The sequence below is a fragment of the Xiphophorus maculatus genome, chromosome 7 (assembly GCF_002775205.1).
Source record: "Xiphophorus maculatus strain JP 163 A chromosome 7, X_maculatus-5.0-male, whole genome shotgun sequence".
Lineage (NCBI taxonomy): Eukaryota > Metazoa > Chordata > Actinopteri > Cyprinodontiformes > Poeciliidae > Xiphophorus > Xiphophorus maculatus.
The window spans coordinates 11,472,995-11,497,974 of record NC_036449.1 but is presented as its reverse complement, the minus strand read 5'-3'; the positions used below and the strand labels follow the sequence as shown (position 1 = coordinate 11,497,974).

At 38.8% G+C, this 24,980-nt stretch overlaps 1 protein-coding gene across 5 annotated transcripts in view; it reads right to left on the bottom strand.

The window, feature by feature from the left end:
• Positions 1-24,980, bottom strand: part of LOC102218350 (interleukin-1 receptor accessory protein-like 1-B) — a 204,946-nt gene that overhangs the window by 11,531 nt on the left and 168,435 nt on the right. For 3 of the 5 annotated variants that reach the window (XM_023336434.1, XM_023336437.1, XM_023336435.1), the window contains 3 exons: positions 10,162-10,294; positions 3,372-3,517; positions 52-198 (listed from right to left, as the gene is read on the bottom strand). In XM_023336434.1, the coding sequence (XP_023192202.1) occupies positions 52-198; positions 3,372-3,517; positions 10,162-10,294 (426 nt within the window). The remainder of the gene's footprint in view (positions 1-51; positions 199-3,371; positions 3,518-10,161; positions 10,295-24,980) is intronic. The other 2 variants (XM_023336436.1, XM_023336438.1) reach the window with 1 other exon arrangement.

Here is a 24,980-nt window from a genome sequence, read left to right as displayed (position 1 = left end):
ATAGTAGAAGCTAGATGTTTTGTTTATTCAGATGAGCAGGGTTGTCCTTACCTCCATCCACATCCTCGCTGCCGAAGTGCCTCCTATAGAAAAGCATCAGCTCAATCTTGTAGCATTTGTGCAGGGAGATGAGGAAGATGAGAAGCAGCAGAATTGCTCCCAGCCCTCCTGCCAGCTCCACTGTGTACATGAGCTCTGCTGAGGACAAGAAACACAGACCGAAAATATGAGAAAAACTGCTGACACAATCGCAGCTTCAGCTCCTTTCACAGTTTTGCGTGTTAGCGTATTGTCTTTGCACCAAATTGGACCTGGGGCCCGTCTCCCTTTTTGTTCAGTATTGAACTGTTGAAGTCGGGGAATTGAGGCAGTCAGACGGCACATTTACATTTGCCAAAAAAGCCGGACCATCTGCAGAAGTTTCGGAGCTCAACTCAGAACAAAGTAGAATCAATCTTCAAAGACAGAGGGCTCATAACGAGTTTGAGAAAAATGAGAGAGCACATTGTAAGGAGACATGAAGGGGGGGGGGAATCTAATGAGAAATGGGCTTCATTTCTTTTTCATAGCTCAGCAATGACACAGCTCTGCACTCTCGCTGTCATCCATAGTGGGACTGTAACAATTCTGGACATGGATGGCGGCATTTTCAAAACAACGGGTTTCAGATTACTCATCTTGCCGTCAGTCGCCTCTCCATCTGCGTTTGCTGCCGTTTTTCCTTCCCTTTTCAGTTCATTTCTCTTCTCTATTATCGCCTCCATGTCTCCCCCGAGACCTGGCTTGGGGATGAGTTATGATGTGTATTAAAGCAGCATTTACCTGGTTGGCTCAGCTAGAACACGTTCACCTTTTATCTCTGTCACACTGTGGGCTTTAACAATGCGTGGCTGCCATGGCAGCTGCAATGCTCTCTATTTTATCAGACAGAGCAAAAACACACATCTTCTCGTGCTGCAATAGAAACATTGCGAAGCAAAGAAATCTTATGTTAAATCTTGTCTACCCTCAGTTAGGCATTCGCGTTTTGTTTAAAATGATCTAAATCTAATGTTTATCTGAACAATATTATTTCAAGAATTTAAATACATGTATTATTTTATGTTTTAATTTGAGATACATTATATTTTACAATTCTGTCAGTCTTAAAATTAGTAAAAACATGGTAGGCGAGGTCTTACCAGTTAATTTCATGCATCAATCACTTATTGGCACCCTTAAAATACATTCATCCAATATTGCTGTAGCAAAATGTCACTGATAAATTGGAAATGAAACACACATTTATGTTTTCTTCATTTCTACAGCAAGGGAATGAGCAAATGTTTTTGCTACACAAATGTCTACTGCCAGATTTATTAAACCACTGCTGTTGATAACATGTACAACCCACAGGTGTTCTGTAGGATACATTTGTGGGACTGACACAAAAATAACAGATGGTTGATTTTGTACGTGATAAACCATTTCCATGTTGCTTTGGGCATATGTTTTGGATCATCAATCTGCTATTTATTTTATATATTTTCAGTTTACTAAGAGATTTACAGATTCTTATATGAAAAATTCCTTTTATTTTAACACTTTCACCAAGGTCATGTTGCAAGGATTTTAGATAAGAAAAAAGTATCAAATATTTATCTTTACCAAACTCAATGGCGTAAGGTGTGGGGTCCTTTGCCAATAATTTATTGTTTGTTTCATGCCAGATCCACATGAAGTGTTTAGTCTGAGCTGACTGAAGAGTAGAGTTCCACTTAAAGTCCCAATAGTTTTAGCAAGATCCAAATGCTTGTCATGTTGGACAGAGAATTGCTTTTTCTAGTTTGCCACCCAAACAATAAGTTTGCATGTAGAAAACATCTAATTGTAACAGAGACTCAGTGACTCTAATAAGGCACCTTTTTAGGGAAATTCTCCAACGGCAAGCTTACCATTTTGCTCACTTTCAGTGGTGGCAAAATAAATGTGGGTTCCCATTTATTTGTCACAAAGTTGTTTTAAAGGTCCATTGTTATGTATTTTCAAGGCACAGAGAGCCATTTTATAAAGCAGTCAAGTAAGTATGTTATCGTATAAAAATGTATAAACATGACCTAAAAAAGAAATTTGACTTTGCAATTTGATGCTTTGAAATTGGCCTCTGTCTCTTTAAGAAGATCCTTCTCTTTTTAACACTCCGCTTTCAGCACATCATTACAACAATGTTATATTTTATTGTTTAGTAGGAGTTTTGGACTGAAGTATTTCCTATGATGAGTTCAGCAGACTCAGATTTTGACCAGGTGTTTCTGGAAACAGGCAGTACTTTATAAGAGCAAGAGTTTATGTACCTTTTTAAAACTACTGCTTTTAAAATGATAAAATAGATATTACACAAACAGCAGTTTTCTTTGAGCTACATCCTGATGTTTTGAGATAAATATTTGCCTTTTTTTCATAGAATGCATTTCCCCCCCCCATGGCATAACTTTCCTAAAACTTATAGATTAGATTTTCCAAATATTTGCACAATACTGTGACAAGCTATGTTCAAATATACATTCCCTTGTCTTTTCCCATAATTGTAATGCATCTAGCTGATTACCACCAATTATCTTCTCTCCTGGAGTTGTTTAAGTCCCACTGACCGATACTCGCCATCAAATCCTTTAGAGATACAAAGTATCTCCAGTGTCGTTAGACCTGCCCCAGGGCTTGTAAGTGATATGCTCTTTGAGAGAAAAAAACAAAAAAACATGAAATGAACATCAAGATCTGGATGAGAGAGACAGAGAAAGCGTGACTTTGCATCCCTCTCCTTTCACAAAGAGAGTTAAATGAAGTCGTCTGCGGTCCGCAAAGACCACTCAAAGGAAACTGGGCCATCTACAAAGGATGATCACAGAGAAAGAGATTAAAGCGGGGAAACAGACGTATAAAGACTTAAAATGTAATTGTATGCTGGATGTATTGGCCTGTTGGGAAAAGCTGCAGACCAATTTGCTGTTTAAACAGCCATCAAATTACCTCTCTTGTGGGGCGACAGCTAGAGCATGAAAACAGCTTCAGACAAGTCATGCAAGAGAGCCAAAATAGCTACAAAGCTGCTGGTGCAAACACAGAAGATAAGACAGTACCAAATGCAATCATGAAGTTTGGGTAAATATACGCAAACTAATGGGGAAAAAAAGGAGAAAATGTTTGATGGAATGATGCAGCCGCCTTTGATTATTTTGACTTTGATTATTTTATTTATGATTTAGCTTAAAGAGAGCTGATGCAAAATATCTGGTACAGTGAGACTGTGAGCAAAAAAAGCAGAATTGTTTGGGGAATTAAAAAATATTAGTTTTTTTAATTTGAAATGGGAAATAGCCAGTAGTTCTTACCCCGCCTGAAGATCTGAACGGTGGCGTTGATATGCCCGTGACTATTTTCCACATGACAGGAATAATTTCCTAAATCCTCCTCCTCCAAAGACTCAATAGTCAAGGAAATTGCCACTTCCTGCTCTCCGAGATGTTCCCTGACAAGCCTGCAAAACAAATACACAGAGAACAATACGTCCTTCGCTTCACACTTTTGAAAACAGCTGATAAAAGATTATTTAGGTAGTTTTGATTGATGCATCAGCCTGAATTTTTAGTCCAAAATTTACTGTACCCATGGAAGTACAATGGAGGTGCCTCCAGATTATGAAACCTTGAGTTCATTTCTGAAAGGGGTCACGTAAGTTTGGTTGTTTAGTTTGCATGTGTTTTATAGATCTGGAGACAGCTTACAAATGTGTCCCCTGAGATAATTTTGTGGGAACTGCTGCAAGAGCATGGGACCCCGGGTTGATAATATTGGCTGTATGAATCCAAAGTAAAAAGAATGTCTTGTTCCTTTTACTTGAAGTTGCGCTTATTCAATGAGGTGTTGGACTCAGCCTGATCTGCCACATATGGCTTATGTTGTTTGTGGTTTTCATGGGTAGGATCTCAAGATGTATTAGTTGAAAAGGCGGTCTGGTCTGGGAACCTCAGGCTCACATCCTAATGGTTTACAGATGATTTATTTATGTCTGGATCTTCAAGACATGCATGACTTTCAGCATGCATTGGAGCAGTAAGCAGAATGCCAAGAAACCAGAATGAGTTCATCTAATGCCGAGATTGAAGTAGAGTGGCCGGTCCTCGGCTCGAGTCAGCTGAGGAGGTTTTGGGGTTTGATCTTTGACGTTTTCTGTTTGTATTCCAACAGGTGAAGCCCCTGGGCAGATGCAGAACCTGCTGAAAAGACTATATGCCCCTTTTGGCCTGGGAGTGCCTTGGGATCCCACAGAAATAGCTGGTGAGTGTTGCTTGGGAGAGCGATACCTTAGTATTCCTCCACCACCTGTTGCCCATGTGACTTCAGACAATGATGGATGGATCAGTCCTGATTGCTACATGGATCTTAAGCTTTACATAACATCTCAAGCTATGTGGCACAAACGCATCCATTGGAAGACCCCCATTCTGTTTTGTTTAGCAGTTCATGGAATGTTACTTTCTTTTCTCTGCACTAAAAATATGTGAGCAATGAAAATCAATAAGGGATCTTCCTGAGCTTGTGTGTGTGGGGGGGAATCAAATAATGGCGATGAGAAGAAATTCTTTTTATAGCAGCTGCCATGGTAACGGCAAGAAGGAGAGAAAGTAATATTCTATAAAGTAAATGAGTGCCCCACCATCCTAACCTCCCCCCACCCCCATTCTCCCCCGCTGGGCTGCTTGAGCCTGATGGAGTAGAGAAAAGGGAAACGACGCTCGCTCATACCTTAGACACACTACTTAGCCCACTTTTACAGCACCCTCAGCACAAATGATGCGACAAAGGAAACAAAGCACAAATGAGAAAGCGCGACTCCGCTGTTTGTGTGTGTATGTCTGTATCATTCGCCATGATGAGAAGGAGGAGCGGGATGAGGGCAGAGTGTTTCCGTGCCAGCTCAAGTGTATTTGGGAGGAATGAGGGGGGAGGTAATGACTCTCAAGAATCTCACTTCTCTTGCCTTCGAGCCGATAAACTGCACCCAAGGACGGCTTGTTGGAGAGATTTTGTCAACTGTAACTGAAAATGTATCATGAGTGAGGAGAGAGTTTAAGGCAGGGCTGCTGATCCTGAAGTTGTTGTGCTGTGGGAAGAAGGGTGGACTTAAGATGAAGACATGGGAATAATTCATGTCTCTCCAGGGAGTGATGCCCACTTTGAAGCCTCTCATTTCACATAATCACACCTTGGGCCTGCGAAGGGAGTTTTCTGTTCTAGAAGCTGGTAGAAATTGACCACCTGGGCCTCAAATGGAGATCTTGTGGAGACTCGATGTGGAAAACAGGGATGGTGGGTTCCATTTATACAGAGAGGAGCTAAAACAACTTTTGCTACTGCACATGATGGTGGAGGAGGGAAGCTGAAGTGGGATAACTAATTTGCTGTCAAATGTGTCAAACCAATCACTCTTAACTGGATAAAAGGTGTCAAAAAGTATCAGAAACTTGCAAGAAAACATCAACTAAAGTATCAAAAAGTTAAAGTAGGATGAAATAAACTTTAAAGCTATGACTGTAAAAATATTAAGAATTTGATGAAATCAGAGATCTTATTCTGTCACACATAGATGAGTTGAAAAACCAATGAGTTCTCCCAGAGAGGCATATTTCAAGGACTTCTTGGAACAGCAAATCCATAATGCTACATGATGTGAAAGGTCCTTCCGCTGCCTCCTCCACAGCAGGTTGTGAGAGCTTGAACTCTAGCGGTGGCTTTTGAATAACTTTAAATGGTGGTTGTTGCAGAAGATGTTCAAGTACCAGGAACAACACAAACACTTTTTCCCAGACATTACCGCCGAGTCTGGGGATCTTGTCCTAATGCAACAAAAGGGATAGATAGCATATCTATCAATCTAAGCTGCAAAATTAACTCGAATGTGTAAACTGAATTGTAATAGTTATTTAAATACAAGCTACATAATACATAATCCAAGTCATTTAGTTTTTTTAAGAGGTAAGATAAGGTAGGGTAATTTCATTTACATAGCACATTTTCAGCGACAAGGCAGTTCAAAGTACTTAATATGAATTAGAAGAAAATACAAACAAAACTACAAACCAAAAATAGACAAACAGGTAAAAGTATAGAACTACATATTGAGTTCCCCATATTTAGCAAGAATATGAATAAGTAGTCCATCATTTATAGGGGTTTCTCTGGATTCTAGTTCTGATAGATGGTACTTTCTAAGTTTGTTCTAGATTTGCAATCTAAAAGGAGTTTCTATAATTCTTACAAGCTTAATGCTAAATGTTGATCCAAGGTAATGATTAATTTCTCTAGGCTGAGTATCCCCTGGATCTTTTTGTTCCAACTAATATGTTTGATTCCTGTTCTGGCTTGAAAAGGTGTAGGAGGGATATTATGTATTTTCCAGGCAGATACTGCCATTTTATTGCTCAATCAAGTAAGCATGTTACTTTGAGGTGTTGAAAATGCAGCATATTTCAAAAATGACTAAATAAATTTGATGTTGCTTCATAGACATATCAGACACCTTGAAATTGGCCTCCGTCTTTTTAAAAAACTCTTACTCTTTCTGACACTCCCACTTCAGCACTCACAACCATGTTTATTCTTTCTGTTCATTGATGATGTTTACAACTATTTATTTCTATCCATCCATCGACTCATTTTCTTTATGTTATGATTCATATCTTATAATCATAATTGAGGGGTGGAAAGTTTATGGAAACAGGTCTGATGATGCTGTAGCCTCAGCAGGATGATTACATGACGAACATTTTGTCAACTTGAATTTTCTTTGTTTGAATCACAAACAACACCACAGCGCTCGCTGGCTTAGCGACCAATTTCCACTTCACCCATTGCTTTCATACGCTCACCTGCAAAATGCCAACACAACATGCTCAATAATTTATTGACCACCTACTTCATTATGCTGAGCCAGATTTGTTTTGTTAATTTATTAATCTCTGCATGCTATGCTAATGTCCAGCCAACCGTGCCGTGATAACAGAGGCAGTCTTGTCCCCGTGGCACAAATGAGAATTTATGGGCTCAGGTTACCACAGAAATGAACTCCCGTCTCCAAAATCAATATGCCTTGAGTTGGGTAAATAAACGCCTGCAGAAACCCGAAGCAGCTCAAGGTTTGACTGCTCCTCTCGGCACTCAGGTTTGGCTGCTGACAAGGCAGCAATAAAACCCAATGTGCCAGACTGATGACAAGATGTTAACCCTATAGAAAGATACATGTTATCATATCAGGAGCACAGAGTTTAACCTCATGGAGTGTACAGATTAGTTCAGCTTTTTCTTCTAGCCCTCCTCACCCCCCTGTGGTTCTCCTGGCTTCATCTCTGGCTATGTGTCTATGGAAATAAAATCAAAGCAGGATCTGAGAAAGCCCAGGGTATCAGCTTCAACAACAGAGAACGGATGATTGAATATATTATTGATCTGCTGCATGAAGTCCGGGTATGAATTATTGAGCAGAGAAGCCCTCAGCCTTTGAGTGGGGGGAATCTTGTTGTCATGGAGTAATAGAGGAAGAGAGAAGCAAAGGTTCTGCTTAAACTGCAATTTGTTTCTTCTGCATGCGTGCGTCAACGCAAGAGAAAACTCATTATTGCAGATGCGTTTTCGTTAATGTTGCTCTGCAGCGACTTGGAACATTCCTGCATCTATCTACTTCTTCTGCTCTTGCTCTACATTCTCCCCTACTCTGCTGGCCTCCTCCTCAGGCCCTTACTGCCCATCTGCAGCAATAGGTAGTGAAGAGAAGGAGAAAATGTGTTGCAAGTAAATAGCAGTAGCTAACAATCAGAAGGGGCTGCGTCCTCTGCAAACAGCCCTGATGGGAAATATGCACTGGGACGACACAATAGGCTTCTTTACATGTTTTAAGGAGGAAGGATTGACCTGAAGATACTCTTGTTTTAAAGGAAAGAAATTTTAGAGGCTGGACTAAAATAAAACCAAACGGTGTGAAGCTCATAAAGAGGAGCTCAGCATTATTTTTAAATAATAATGCTATACCGCTAGTGGAGAGCAGCAAATGTGTTCTTGTTCTGCTTGTCAGAGAGAGACTTTATGATAAACCATAGATGAACGTATATGCTCTGGACCAAATTCACTACAAACTGCATAAATATTTTTTTTCCAGGTGAAAAGAAAAACACAAAACTTAAAATTTGGGATGATCTGCTTGCCAGTGTTTTATTATGTCAAAGTTTAGAAAAAATATAGTTTCAAAACTGTTAAAATTCCCCACCATATATTATCTGCCGTATAAAGTGTGAAGCATTTTCTCTAGCGGTTTTCTCTGCAGTGCTGCCCCTCCCCCATTGTTTGTAGCACAATGCTAGTCAGCTGGCTTAAATGAGACAACAATTTTCTGTCACTTATGAAAAAGGAAGATCCGGCTCTCTTGAAATGCTTCAGGTTGCAAAAGTAAAAGAATATGGGAGAGTGATGAAGTAAAAACGTAAGAAAGAACATTCATCTTATTAAAGAAACACTCCTCAAAGCATCTTTGTTAAGCTGACTGCAGGGTTACACAAGCAGATAACCTGACCTATGAGCCATCTATTATCAGTCTTGTTATACTAGAGTTACTATTTAAATAGAGGAATTACAGAGAGGAAATGTTCTGAAAAATAAACCTGACCTGTAAAGTGCAACTAAAAATCTTGAATGCAACCATTTTATTCTTGATCATAAATCTTGCACAATTTTTTTTTCTGCAAAATTTGATTTCTCTTATTTTTATTTACTTTTTACTCCATTTTTTTGACCCCATATTCACAAGGAATCCTAAGACCAGTATTATCTCTTAGTGACGTCATTTTTCACGAGTTTCTGGAATTCTAAGATTTTTTTCTGAATTTTTCAGTAGGACAAAAGTATTGACAAAGAATCTTAAGAGAGCTCCTAATGTGACAAAATGCTACGAGAAGTGACCTTTACTGAGCCTAAGAGTTTCTTAAGTTTCCTGTAAAACCGAGGGGAAAGCAAGGTGGATAACACTGCAATGATGCAATGGGTGTTTCCTGTCAGCTCCCTAAACTACAAATAAATAAAATAATATAATAAATAAACAAAACTCATAAAAGCGCAAGTGGAGTCAGTCTGACCCTTCCGGGACTGACTCCTGTAGGGTTAACCAAGTAAGATAGTGAAGAGTCTGACAGAAAGGAGAGATATTCTCCGCTACCTGGATAGAGCTTTGCCAACAGCAGCCACTGCTCCTCATCCTGATTGGTTTTCCCACACTTACCCTTTTTCAGTTGGTCGTTTCACCAGATAAAAACAGTGAATTGCTGGCAGATGAGGGTCACATTAATAAAATAGAAAAATTATTGTGAAACAGATGACGCAGTAAAATGACCAGCACGGTGAAAAGCTGTGACAAATCACAATAATTATAAGGACATAAATAAGATGTGATCAAACATGTTGATGCTGTGTCTCAAATCATTTTGTTTTTGAAGTTTCACCATCATCACACTTTTCTTAGTTAACTATCATGGGTAAATTTCCAGTTACTGATTACTGGGGGTGTATTTGTGACATGAGTAAATTTCATTATTGAAAGAATAAAAAAAACACTACTGTTGACAAATAACTGATCAGTTATTTCTTAAGGTAAAATTTGCTCCCCACTGAAATTAATGTTGGGATTTTCTGTGAGAAAATATGGCACATTTTAAGATGTTTGACACATTTTCATCAGGATTGCACTGCATGTGACCTCAACATGTAAGGATCTCCCAGCATGCCGTCACAGCAATTATAAAGTAATTTTTCCTCCTTATTCATAACACTTTTTTATTTTATAAAGAACCAAACAAAAAGTGTCAAAACAAATGAATAATGACCCACAACGAGTTTCAAGTCTGTGTTCATAGCATAGAGAAACAAATTAAAAACAGAAGCTGCTTCAAAGGCGGGGAATAAATCTCTTGTCGGTTTACTTTGGTCTACGCAATTTAGAGCTGATGAACTAAAACGTGCAAAAGCTACTCGTATTGTCATTTAATCCTTTGTGGCAAATTTGTCCACATCTGCCTTTAATTCCCCATTACTGCTAAGCTGTGGGGAAAATGACTCGGAGCAAAGTTGTGAGTTCCTTACTTGATGTCACTTTCCTGGACCCTCTCTTCGTCCAGGTCCTCTATGAACTTCTCGCCCTTCATCCAGTAGATAAGCGGGCTGGCGTCTCTGCTGTAGCCAAAAAATGCTCTGCATGTGAGGTTCAAAGCGCTTCCTGCAGAAAGAGGAGACAGGTTGTCACTTTCAAGAGTCCTGCTGTCTTGTTAAAGGTGACGTGTTTGTGCGCAGCCTGAAAAATCAAAGCCAGTGCTACTAACACAGATGCTTACTGTCATTAAGAGGTTTGACATTTTTTTTTGTTTACACCCACGCATGCTTCACAAAATTATTACACATGGAGACAAATTGATGCACAAATGTCACATAACTTTTGGTGGAGACAATCTGTCTTTGCAAAATGTTTTGATTTTTCTGACGTAAAAACAAGTAAACAGCATTGACCACACGGGGGCACTCAAGAGCTGCTCAAATTCCCCCCTAGAGACTGGTGTCATATGAGAAAATAGGGATTTGAGAGAAGACAGACGATAACATTATTTTATTTGGAGCTGCTGCTGGGTACGAGGGAAGGTCAAGAGTCAACAACTGCAGTTTGCAGAGAGCTGATCTGTGGAAGAGGGAGTAATTGTCTCTGGGGAGTCAATGGGATCTTTGCTCTATGAATGAACGACTATAAAGAGGGGGCAAGTATTCGCGCAGACTGTCACTTCAGCCCCAATTAAAAAAGTTTCACGAAAACTCCTGGTACCATTAAGTTATTCAGGGCAGGAGAGAGATGTAAAATAAATAATGAGCCCAGGGTGAAGAAAATGTGATAAATTATAAAACCCCATTTCACATGAAGCACCTCTATGAGCTAATCAGAGCTGGCATTAGCAGGACTTTTTTTTTTTTGCCTCCACTCATGCTTGACTGTTAATGCACTTGAACTATGCAGGGTTGAAACAGAGCATTCACATGTTCGTCTTTTATTCCATGAAAGGGAGCAGGGGTGCAGTAAGCACATCTCTGTGCAACATGTAAACGACAGCCGATGAGCATCACCTTCTGTAACATTTTCAGTGTAACACTCTCCTCTGGAAAAGAGTGAGGGATTTGAAATGCTTTTAAATACATACAGTGCTTTGTAAATCTATTCCTACTTCTAACCTCTTGACGTTTTGATACACATTACTGAGATTTCATATGGTAGACCAACACAAAACCAGCACAACTACTGCATTTTCAGCTGCTGCTGTTCCCTTTAACACTGTAACATGTCAAATAAACCAAATCTTTTGAAAAACCTGTTTACCCTCTCACCTGTGGTGGTACTGTACCAAGAACGCTAGGTGCAACTTCCTTCTTCACAAAATGTAAACATAAATGGAGTAACGTCGGAGTTTTGTTTTTGGCAAAAGACCATGAGCCATTTTTCCTGCTAACTCTAGATTAGCGTGTTTGTTTTAGTTGTGTTTAAGCAGAATGCCCCGCACTGTAGTCTGCTTCCTGCTTTTGGAGCAGTCTCTTGTCTACTTGGCATTCATAGTTGCATTCAAACCTCACCAGAGTTCACTTCAACCATACCAAGACCTAGGATTCACACCTCCCCAAATGAACTTGTTTGTTTAAACAATGCCTGCCTTTATATGAAAAAGCTTGCTCAGACTCACTCACAGGTGTTTGGATTCAGGTTTTTACAGATACACTTTGTTGGGCTGCAGTTGCCACAAAATAAATCATGTATTGTACTTTTCTGTGATGTTATGTAAACGTATGTTTGTCAATGTGGTTTCTCTGTCTTCTATTATTTTTCTCTCTTTCTGCAAGTTTAGAAGCAGACTTGTTATATCAGTTTCATGCATGACATTCTACTTTGAGTTCAATCCCAGTAAAATACTTTAAATTACCTGCTGAAATGTCACTAAATGTGAAGAATGTAAAGACTTGGGAAACAATAATAATTTTGCAAGGCACTGAATAGACAGATTAATTTTACTTTATTTGCTGTATTCCTTAGAATCAGGCACATAAAACAATCTATTGTGAAGATTTAATAATTTGCTTTTGTGTTTTACTTGAAGATCAATAGCAACACAAAGTAGAACAATGAGGAGAGAGAAAAATAACACAAACATTACAAAACTCAAGGAAACATTCACAGCTTATTTGGGAAATGTGCATATATAAATGCATAGACATTCCCACTGTGCAGTTAATAGGGCTGCTGATTCATGATCAAGTCCAGTTGTACGTTTGCCAGAAAAATAAAACAGGAAGGATTGTACACCTACATCTGTAGACAACATATCAGTTTAAACACAGTCTTGTGTAATAAAAATAGTTATGTAAACAAGCCTGATGAATAATCAATAAATGTGTTCTTCAGGTCACATATTCCTTTTTATTAGTCAGTGCAGATAATCAGGCTGAATGCAGAGTCGTGTGTTCACTGAAACCCAAGGGCACGCTGCTGTAGCCCCCTCTCACTCCCAAACAAAGGCATTGCAGAAACAAAGAGCAACCACCACAAGCACAATATGCCTGCCCTGCTCTTTGAGTTATGATCATTTCTTCACTACTGAGATTCATTAAAAAAACATGACACGCACAGTGACTGAACATGTGCGTGTCATGTTACTCTTTACTGCATGGGATATGATTTTTATTCATTTTGTTGTTCTGAGTAGTAAATTAAACAACCAGAACCGCAGAGACCCCAGCTGAGATTCAAGTAAATAACACATCAAAGCGTACCTGTGTTTCATTCAAATTATTTACACTGCAGTGAGGACTAAATGTTTCATTTTTCATTACAAGACTGTTCCACGGCATTACATTACAAAAAGGGTCAGCATAGTGCTGACAGCAGCATCTTTTCCCCCTCACGGTGTACACCATGGCTGTATCACTGGGTCAAACGCCTTCAGAGCAACACCACAGAGGTTAGGTAAAAAATAAATAAATGAGAATGTCCATGTTTGAACTGAGGCCCTGTATCCTCTGAGCTTTTCCTGTCTGCAACCGGGAGGTAGCTTCAAACGACTTCAGGAGGTCACTGGCAGAGAAAGTTTTAAGATGCGCACGGCGGACACTCAGGACCGAAGAGATAGTACTCTCTACGAGGAGCAAGGACTGACATTTCCAAAGTTCAACAGCCACTCTCAGCTTGGTATTTGTGCACAGCCAGGCTCTACAAAGGCTACATGCAGTACCTACAAAATAGAGGCTCCCTGCACATGAGCACAGCTGCTGAATTACTTAACCGGACAAATAAACTGCATACAATGTCTGATGAACGAGACGGATAAAAAACAACAAACAAACAAACAAAAAACACTGTGCATCCTCTTTGATAATAAATCTGTTTGGTTTATCTCAACTGCAAATTAAGAATGTCACGCTGCCAGCAGCTGCTGCCTGCAGAGGAAGTCTCCACTGAGCTGCCTGGGAATCACAGGAAACAGCAGAAACCCTCCTGCTGTCTTATTCTAATCCATACACATCACTTTCTAAAATACCCTCCTGTCAACCTGTGTTAATACCAGTGGATGGTGATCATCATTACCTCTCACGAAAACACACAATTACAGCTGGGCACTCTCTCTTCAAGAAGGTGGGTGTGCTTTCTCATAAGTCCCTTTTACTGATTCATTTCCTGTTATTCCAATTATATAGCCCAACACGAATGCCTTGTTCTTTACATAAAGCATTTTTTTTTTTACAGCATTTCAGATAAAATGCTAACATGCTTTTCTTCAAGCTAATTGACAAAAAAAAAAAAAAAAAACATTTAGCTGTAGTTTAAGAATGGTGGACAAAAGATAAATATAGGTAGAGAGAATACAAACTTTCCCACTTAACCATAGTTTTAGAAAAACTAAAGACAGAAAAAACAAATCACTGAGTGGAAACCAGCTGAAGTTGATGATATGATTCTTAGTCCATACTACGAGACTGAAGAGAATAATTCAAGCTAAAAATGAGGAGGAGTAAAATATCTCTGTTGTGTCACACTGTCAAAGCCCCACAGCAGTGTCTTTATTACCATGATCTATTTATAGCCTCAGAGCAGATTGTAACCTATAGTAACTCGGAAGAATGGTGCCTGTGTTTGCGTCAAGTGATTCTGAATTTTACTGACTTCTTGAGACTATTGATTTTCAAACCAATAAAGTTTCAGAAAGTATGCTTGGCTTTGCAAAAAAGAAAAACAGGCAAGTTAGAAATGTCTACATTTGTTTCTACAAAACAATCTGCAAAGAGCCTGAAGTACTGTTCATAACTTTTAGTCTAAGTTTCACATGAAAAATTCTCTTGTGGAGTAAGAATAAAAAAAAAAAAAAAAAAAAAAGAAATATTTATGTTACGATTGTGTTCCTCTGGATGCTTCTGTGAGCATACTTGAGTCAAACCTTTCACAGTAATCTTCAATTTCTCTTTATTGTTGTCTTTATTCCAGGCTCACAGTCGATGTCTTCTAGCTGTTTCCCTCACTGATGCTCAGAAAAATACTTGGCAGGAAACAGTGTGAAGAATTTAAAATTATCAGCCGCTGACTAATATAGCACCCCAGCATGATTATGAGTTTTCAAGAGTTGGTTTTATTTATTTTTTGGTGAATATCTTTGTGTTGTATTTTTGCCCATCACACAAGCAGTGATGTTGAATCCATTTTGGAATTGGGGCAAAAAGAAAGTCCTTGCTGAAAAGAACCCATCAGAAGTCAGTTTTGCCCGAATGAATGTTGTGGATAAAGAAGACATGAGGAGAGGCTGCTTGGATCAGATGATCTGATTTACAAAACACTAAATAAGATCGAAGGTGAAACACCCTGAAAACAACATTCCCATCACCTATGTGCTGTAAGGATCCATTCCTACAAGAGGGACAGGAAAACTTGTCAAAGTTGATGGGAAGGTCAACGAATCTGAATAGAGGACAGTCCTGGAGGAAAACCTGTTAGCGGCTGGCAAAGAGATGAAACTGGGAAATGTGTTCACGTCTAACCAAGACTATGATCTCAAACATACAATCAGAAATGGTTTTCTATACAATTATTTGCATAAAATCAATCAATCAATCAAACTTTATTCTAGCAACTTGACAATCTGCAAAAAAAAAAAAGAAAGAAAAAAGCTATAAATTCATTCGCAGCAAGAAACTATTCAAGTTATAACTAAAGCCTGAGGAAAAGGTGTTTTCATGCTAAAAAATTAAATTTTTATATTTGCACCTCATTCTTTCAAAAATGATTGCTAAAAGCATTTTGCAGCATAACATTACGAGTCCCACAAGTGCGGTAAAAGCATTCCAGGATCTGATTTTTCCATATGTAAAACAGAGTTAACTTTGAGAAAAGCTTAAAGACATCCACTTACTCACTTCCTAACAAAATGAACAATATTCATTAGTTTCAGAACTGTAACATTTTCCAGTCATACAGTCATTGCACAAATGACTAACAAGCCTCACTTGTGCTACCTTTACGCCTCCCCACCTGCTCCATGTTTGCAGGTATTTTAAAAAGCTCTCACACCCCATGCATCTGCAGGTCTCTTATTGCAATGAAGCTTGAAGGTTGTTTATCACAAGTTAGTTTCTTTGGATAGGAAAGCTTGTTAACTGACAAGATGAAATGTAATGTTACTAAGCAACTGGCAGCACTTTCAGGAAGTCACCTAAGCCTGCCAACAAATAATCCATCGCATAACCTTTCACTGAAACAAATACAGAAAAAGTTACACCGAGTTAATTTTTGAGTCGTCAAGGAAAAGATGGTACCATTTTTTATTAAATTACAAACTATTCTACCAATAAACTGTCACATAAAATTCTTTCAGGTGATAAAACCTGTTTTCTACTGGCAGTTACTTTTGTGTAAAATCCATTCAATCATGCCACATTTTATTTGGCAGAAGCGTATGTCTGAGGGGATTTAAAAAAAACAAAAAAACAGAAGAAAAAGGCCTGAATGAATAATGTAAATTAATTCACGGCAAACACAGACAATTTGGGCATTCATGCCAAATAAGAATATAAACAGAGAGCCACATTATGCGTTTTAAATAACCATAAAGACCCTTTCATCGGATGATCCACAAAGGAATAAATGCTAGTAAAAAACAAGTGACCTCTAATGTGGGACAGGTCTTTCCTCGCTGGAAAATAAACAGATGAATTCTGCTGCAGTAATTAGGGGAGCAGGCATCCTGATCAGGTTTAGAGGCACTTTAAAATGATCATCAGTTTGATATGCATGGACTCTTGCTGCATGTTCTGCTGATTTCCCTGTATTTTTGGGATAATTAGACCTCACAGAGCTGGCGCTCGCATCCACACAGAGGAATACTTTGAGCCAAAGTGGAGAAAAACAAACCTTACACAGAAAAAGGCTCTGCAGATGCTGTCCAAACTCAGCACAGATGCACACAACACACAGTGAGATTGACAGAGAGAACGCCGACAGAGGAGCAGATGAACAAACAGACTGGCAGAAAGTTAAAAAAAAAAAAGAGAAAAAATCAATAAACAGTGAATAGGACATGGATGCAGAAGAGTCCCATGTTCACATCCTGTAATTTCTTTCTTCTTTTTTGGTTTCATCGTTTTTTTAAAAACACTAAGTAGATTTCCAGACTTAACTTCAGTGCTTGAAGAAGAGTTGGATTGTGTGTTGTTCTGTAGCTGCCATCGATATGTTCTTATTTGTAGAAGTTTCAGCACTGAGGACATTTTTTTTTTAAATCCTTGTACATTTAGGGTTGGACTCTGTCACAACACTAGTGTCCAGAACTGTCTTATCCTGCAAAAAGGATAAGACGTTGACATTATGGCAAAGGTAATGAAGCTTTAACAACAAATTCCACACTGCTCATCCCAACGTTCATGCACTATTCATAATAGGAGTGTATCAAAAACGACACACATACCTCAAAGTAGTGAAGGGCTTGATGTATCACAAAATTCCCTCAATTTCATCAGGCTTTCTCACTTTTTAAAATAAAAAAACCCAGATGGCAATACAATGAGAAAACTGGTTAACAGTTCTGCCTCTTGAGGTCCACTGAGAGCATTACAGGTTCATCAAGCAAATTTATAAACAAAAAGCCAAATCAAACTTGGCATATTTTGCACAAAGTTATTGCTCATGTTTTTTTTATCTTAAAGTCTCAGACCCAAACAGTCATTTTCTAGTTCATAGGAAGAACAAGAATCCCACAAGAGTTTTGCATCACCACATTCCTGCAGTTTAAACTCGTTTTTATAAGACGCCAGAGAATCCAGTTTTTTCCAGTTTAGAGACCCACTGATTCAAACTGATTTTAGCCGAGTGAAACCAGTTTCAGTCTGCTAAATATCTACTGCTAAAGTTGACATAAAATCACTAATGAACCTACAAAGTGTCAACCTGTTTTACATAACTTATAATCAATACTTTCAAATTGTTTTGACAATGACTGTTGCTGCATTTCTGTTTTTGAATAAGAGAGCTATTGTAAACAAAGTGCTGTATCATATTAACCATACGGGCTTGTTTAGTCATTGAATATAATTTGCAGATACTACAGCAGTGTACATAAATCCCCATGCCTGATTTGAATATGACCCATGAAGTTGATATGTACTTTGATCTCTCGTTAGAAGATCAAGTCACCGTAAGCTGAACAGACCAATTTTCTCTATTTCAGATAATACAAAAACTAATAAAAATACTTGTGACGATTCTAACTTCCTTGTAATATCACAAACATTCAGTAGGAAAACCAGCACATGCATTGATCATTTTACATATATTAAATATAGTAATTTGATTTTGGGATCATGATGTTTAGTTTTCACCTCACTTGAGATACCATAACCATGTATCCATTTGTGCATGTCATCCCAGGCTCACAGTACCGACCTGCAGTCTGTAGATTGAATAAAACGTAAAAGAGGGAATGCAACAAGTGTTTTGGCTCTTATTTGAACTCTATATTAAAGTAAAGAATATATCAGCATTACTTTTATTACTGGATATGCCTGGACCTTTCATCCTTTAGAAGAAAAACATATATTTTTAACTTCTGTTCTCATCACAGTAATGTCAGACTATATAAAGCATTCGATATCATGTCCTTGTGTCTCCAAATTGAGGACGTCTCTAATATTGTCTTTTGGAAAGTGACGTAGTGGCGTGTGAGCGGGCCAGCCTGACCAGTAATCATAACAGTCCTCACCGAGTTTGATAGCTGATCTTCATTAAGTCGAATAATGAACGGTGGGCCAGCAAGTTCTTTGCTCCTCATCATCAGGGAACAGACATTGGAACAAAAATATACAATTTCTGACCATCGGGGGATAAATACACAGTAGCTGTAAACTGAGCGACACGGCCAGTAACAATATTCAGTCAGGTTGAGGTATTTAAATCATCTCAATCTAGTACTAAAAGGCCAAAATTATGCCACGTATCACCCACACCATTACATCACCAGCAGCAGCCTGAACTGATGCAGACAAGATAGATAATTTTTTTTCAATTTTGTTTATCCCAAAATTTGACCCAGACATTTGAATTTTACAGCTGAAAGGAAGACCGAGTACACCAAACAACTTTTCCAAATTGTTATTCACCAGGTTTTTTTTTTTCTTGGTCAGCCTGGACAAATTATAACCTCAATCTCCTGTTCTTAGCAGACAGAAGGTGCACCGTATGACCTTTTGCCACTGTAGCTCATTTGCTTCAAGCTTCAACGTTTTGTGCATTCAGATACAGTCTTCCAAAACATCAGCAGTTTCTGAAATACCCAGACCAGACACTTTGGCACCAACAACTAATTTATGCTAAAACATGAAATCAACTTTCCTTCTCACCCACATGTGCAGTTTTAATCTCAGCAAGTATTCTTTGAAACATTTATATGCACCGGAGCAGAGCATAGCAGCCAATCGCTGCTCTGCAATTGGATGATTTGCTATTTGAGTCACGGTGCCATTGAACAGGCGTACCCAATGAAGTGACTGGTAAGCGCAGAGCTGTGGTCTGATGGAACAACCTGAGGTAAATATATGCTTCAAGTGAAAAGTAAATTTAGAGCCATATGAAGAAGACGGAGAGCTCATTTCATTTTGTAGAATACAAGCAGTCACAGGAACTAACATCAGTTATTAAAGGTTTTCAGTCTACACAACCGACTTCAAGGCAAACATTAAAACAGAACGAGTTCTAGTTGTGCACTTAAGACAGAAGCAGACCAGCACTGAGCTGAATCCAAAAACTCAAAAACTGAATCTCTTGTTCCAAACACTTCCGTTTAAATCAGAATTATTGTTGATTTAATGCTCCAGAGAAACAACTTAAATTGTTCGTAAAACACCATATGAATGACTTAAATTTTGCCCACAGCAGAGCAGCTCTGTTCAGGTAGCATGGAAAGTAATTGGCTATGGGAGGCAGGAAAGTCTCACCTATTGTTGAAAACTACCTCTGTTTTGTCAATTCTGATGCTGGTCTGTCAGAACTTGGCAAACATAATTTAGAGCTAGGATTGTGCCAGCAACTCCTGGTGACTGGAAGCTTGGACTAAGCCATCATTTAATTCTCTTTTACCCCCATGCTATCGCACAAATCTCCCCCACCCCGTGAGGGAGGCATCTGTGGACAATACCTTCCAAAAGCACAACCTTTGCTTTTAGGAACTTTGTGTGCAACGGGGCAGGCTTCACTCTCAGACAGATAGATCATTTGAAGAACATGGTTACTGAAAGTTGTAAATGAAGGTGAACTAACATATGAAGCTGAAAAGAGCAAGTTTGTAAGGGTTCCTGCTGAAGGGCGCTGTAAGATAATTGAGACAATGATGGCCGTCATCTTTAAAATGATCAATTCATGCAATTTTCCTTCCAAACATGAACTCACTGAGCCAAGACTGAGTGACACCGTGTTGTCCGGTTGACAGGTTCGACTCAAGACCCCCCAAAAATTATACTGAGCCCTTCAGAGAGGGAGAGAGAGGGCTCTATTGTGACTGGCCAAGTAAAAGAAAGGGGAGTCATGCTGTGCAACAGCAGTCCATTTTAGCACCTCTCTGACAAGTTTGCACCCATTTTTTCAAAGTTGAGTGTCAAGGCAGATGACAAAACAACAAGCCACTGGCTCGGTCAATGTCCCGGTGAGGACAATCCCCAGACAGATGGAATGTACCCTGTTGCTGGGTTGTCATATACCATATTGCGAAGTCACTTTCTGTTGCAAAAAGGCAAAAACAACCCTTCTTCCTTTGCTTGTTTTAGCTTGTGAGAAACTAAGCTTGACAGTAGAACAGAAATCTCAAAGTCAGCATCCGGAAAACCGACATGCAAACCTACTGAGGGAACAGGGACCAACAAGAGCTACAAATGAGAGTGATGAACCAATGGAAGTGTAAGCAGTGAGTGATTTATGTGGTGAAGGATGGATTTACCTCTAGTATCAACCCCTCAATTATAATTAAATATCAAACTTAAATGAGCAGCTAAAGATGTTTTAGCAAGTACTTATAAGAGAGTGAAATCATACAAACCCTGAGTATAAGTCAGATCATTTGTGTTTTGCTTTGTGAAATTTTCACTGTCATTTTATCTTAAACTGTGCAAAGTATATAGTTATTATCTGCCTCTGGAGATTCTTGATAAACTATAAATTGTGTTTTCTTATGTATAATTTAGAAAATGTTTTGTTTTGGTGTTGGTGATACACTATGAAATGAAATATGGTGCTGCCAATACATTGCAATCCAGAAAACACAAAGAAAGAATAAACACGGTGCTAACGGGAATAGCTGCACTACAATAACAATCGTTTAAAAAGTAGCCCTATGTGAGTGGAGAAATTCAGGTGCTACAGCAGCAAGTTAAGGTAAGTGAATATTCACATCAAGGTAGAAATTATGTAAAAGTAAGAATTAAAGACTGTGCAGTAAGGGCGATTTTACAATAAGAAAACTAATACTGTCCTGAGCATACTCTGATTTAAAGTTATGTTCAGCTGAGTAGGTTCATTTAGAAAAGAAAAATGTACAATATGTGCATGAATATATGTGTGCTGTAGTTACTCTACCAATTCTCTTATAAACTACATAATTACCTTCTTCTAGTCTTCTTTACACAGGATGCAATTTGTAAAAAACTGTGAAAGTGTTACTTAAAAAAAATCCACAGCTTTTGTGTCTGAGAAGACTTCGCTATTAGTTTCGATATTTCAGTCTTTTGTTAAAATGGCCATGCAGGAAGCACTAACTTCTGCATCTATATATAAGACTGTGAGAGAGAGAAGAGAAGGAGAGTGTTTGCGAATATTTCCTGTGGATAACGCTGCAGGAGAATCAGATACCAGTCCTGTCAGTCATGATGCTTCCCCCACAAGGTGTGAAACAAGCATGAAGGGGTGCATGTTTCTGTGTAATCCTTTTTCTGCACACAGGAAGGCTCAGAGTGCGAACAAGACATGAAGCAAGCAGACATCTGTAGCAATGGAGAGAAGATTTATGATATATTTTACAACACAAATAGAAGTAAAACCATTTATTTTATTTTTTTTTTAGGGTATAAGACGCATCAAAACAAAAAAGGGCCAGAGACGAGAGTCTCAACGGTGCAAGTTGCTGCATTTTTGTCTGCTCCTCTACATGAAGCATGTAAAAATACACATGTGCACTGGCCAAGAGCAAGAAAGAGATGAGAACCGAGGAGGCAGGAAAAGATGAAAATGGAGCAATGCAAAAAAAAGGGAGATGAATGACAGCTAGTTGGCATCTGCAACACGAGATTCCTTGAAATTCTCATTCCCAATCCCAGCGCTAAATATATTGAATCGCGCTTCCTGTCCAAGTTCATCTCTCAGTGCAGGAGGAGGAATCTCCAGAGAGTCGTAACCGTGCAGGTGTGTTTGGTGTGTTGTGGTTGTATAAGGAAGGGGGGGCACTAAGCTCAGAAAAGTCCATGTCTGCCTGTCAACATTTTTTTTTTTTTACTTCAGCCGCCTGCAGGTTACCATGACTACATCTACTGAACTGGCTAGCAGCAGCTCTGCAGGCTCTGTCAAGGCAGAAAGTGTAAAAAAAAACCACTGTTACTGTAATAGAGTAAAAGAATTTTCATAAAACATAAATTGAAGCTAGCTATATGTAAAAAAAAAAAAAAAAGGCAGAAAATCTTGTCCAAATCCATCCATCCATCCATCCATCCATCCATCCATCCATCCATCCATCCATCCACCCTTGTCCGTTAGAGGGGGCAGGAGGCATTTTAGTAAAAAAATTTTTAATAACAAAAGGATCCGCATACAGGCCATGTCCCTGATACTCTTTTGTTCCCAAACTTAGAGCTGAGCTAGTGTGAAACAATGTCGACAGACAGGACTAATGAATTTCATTCTGCATTGCGGAAAAGTGCAGGTCAGGAGTGAGAGCCAGAAGGAAGGGTACAACGGCAACTGCAAAAAAAAAAAAAAAAAGAGAGTATTTGAGGATTTTTGGTATCATCGGCCAGAATGGAAGAATAAAAAAGGGCACAGAGAACATAAAGGGAGTTGTGGACCACCCTTTCTACCATTCAAATAATGTCCCCTATCAAGAGTTAAGGCTTTAATCACCACTACAAACTAGAGAGCTTTTAACAGAGGAGAATTCTTTGCGTTCATTTTTTGTTTTTTGTTTCCTCTGTTGCCTCTGTTGCTTCTTTTCCCCATTTCATTCTGTGGCTGCTGATGATCAGACAGGGAAATGTAAGCCTTTAATTACCGGTAAAAATTATGGCCTTTGTGAACAGGTAGTTGGTGCCCTTGCTTTCATCACCCCTTTTTAGTGTGCTAATCGTTTCCTTTTGATGACATAATAGGTGCTCTGCCTTAGGCCATAGAAGACAGAGGCCTATTGTGTCACAGGATGCACTGTGGAGGCGTTATGATGATGTGATGGTGAACTTCATCTGCTTTTTTTCTTTCTGAGGGATAAACGTGGCTTCGAGAACCAGAAACCTCATCTCTTTCTCAGAAATCATTAGTGGCTAAATACAGTGCCGTGCAAACGTACATTTAGTCAATCAATCCCATAATAATTGTTTTATTAAAAGACTGAGATTTTTGGTCCATTCTTTGTTGCAAAGTAGCTCAAGCTATTGAAAGGAGAGCATTCATATAACACAGTATTGCTATTATTAATTAATCAGGGCTCTATGAGACATTCAAACCTTACGCTCATTTAAGTTTATTATGAATATGGGAAGTTTCTTGAACAAACCTCTGAAGCCTTCACAGAACATCTGGATTTAGGCTGAGATTAAATTACATTCAGATTAACTATTTTAATTTTATTAATTGGGGTAGTTCGAAAGACAGTTGTTTTCTCTCATTTTTGACCTTAAGAGTAAATGATGCTTAATGCAAATGAGCACCACACTTATTAGTTTTTTGAAGTATTATGAAAACCATTTCACTTCACAGTTACACTGTATTTTGCATTAATACATCACATAAATCCCAGTTAAATACATGAGGTTTGTGTACAGTGTCACATTCCTGCCAAAAACCCAAAGAGTATGTTGAGCAAGCACAAAAGCACATCAATTAATTAAGAGACCACATAGCTCTGTTCACGGCTGCATTTCCATTTATTCGCAGGCCCATGAACGCCGCATGGAAAGCAGTAAAACACGGTCTGTCCACCCATCTGTGTGCTTGTGCCAGAAAATTGTACTCCCTCTCCGTTTTCAGTGGGCGTTTTAGCCAATTGGAAGAGGTAACTCTTCTGATCTCATTGGCTGGATTTTAAGCTAATATCCGGTAAAAGCCTGCACCGGACTTGACCTCACAGGAGAAGGAGAGGAGGAGCTGGACAAAGGAACGGAAAAGAAAAGGAACAAACCAATTATTCTTTTCCTTCACCTTTTCTCCTTCCCATATTAGGCCAATTCCCGTGATGGTTGTTGCATTTTAGCCAAAAGTCTGGTCAATCAGATCAATTAAAAAAGTTACGGCCCCTAACAGACAAAGACGCCCACTAAACAAAAAGATTGTATGGGTGGAGGAGGCATGTTTTACTGCTCACCTGTTGCATTCATGGGCCAGCAAATAAATGAAAATATGGCCACAACCAGAGCTATACATTCTCTAAATTAATAAATGCACTGTTGTGATTGTCTATACGCTCTTAATGGTTTTGGCAGTAATGTGAAGCCATAAATGTGGGAACAACAAGACACGATGTGAAAACATTAAAAGCGTATTAGCACTTTTGCAGGGCACTGTATGTCACTGTGAATTAGAATTACTCAAAAATAGCGCACCTCATCCATTTGCTCGACAGACGCTTTATAATTTACACTGCAAAAAAAATATATAAAAATGGTGAGACACTTCTCACCGAGTGTCTTTGTTGCTCATTTCATATCTGCTAAAAGCTCAACACCCTGCTTTTCTTTTATGCTTCTGTCATTTTTAAGCCTGAGGGCTTTGGGATCGCTTTTCATGCTATTCTATGGATCCATGTAAAATCTTCTTTTATGGCCAAAATGAGAGTACAGATAATGTAATTCTTTCCTTATGTGCTGTGTGCTATCTGAAAGCTGCCTTTCAGGCAAAACTGACCTCTTTGAAAAGATTTGCCCCTCATTTTGAGCCCTTTGACAATCTAAATAAGTGTGCATTTAAATTACCATAAAGACAACAATGTGAAGAAAAGCAGAGGAAGTGAAACAGGCAAAGAACAAGACGTAATAACATCATAACCAAAAGACAAGTGCAGGGTAAGCAAAGAAAGATGGATTTGCAATTGGTTCCTGTCCAGGAGTCGTGAGGCTTATTAAATGTTGTGATCTGAACACTTGACAACAAACACCAC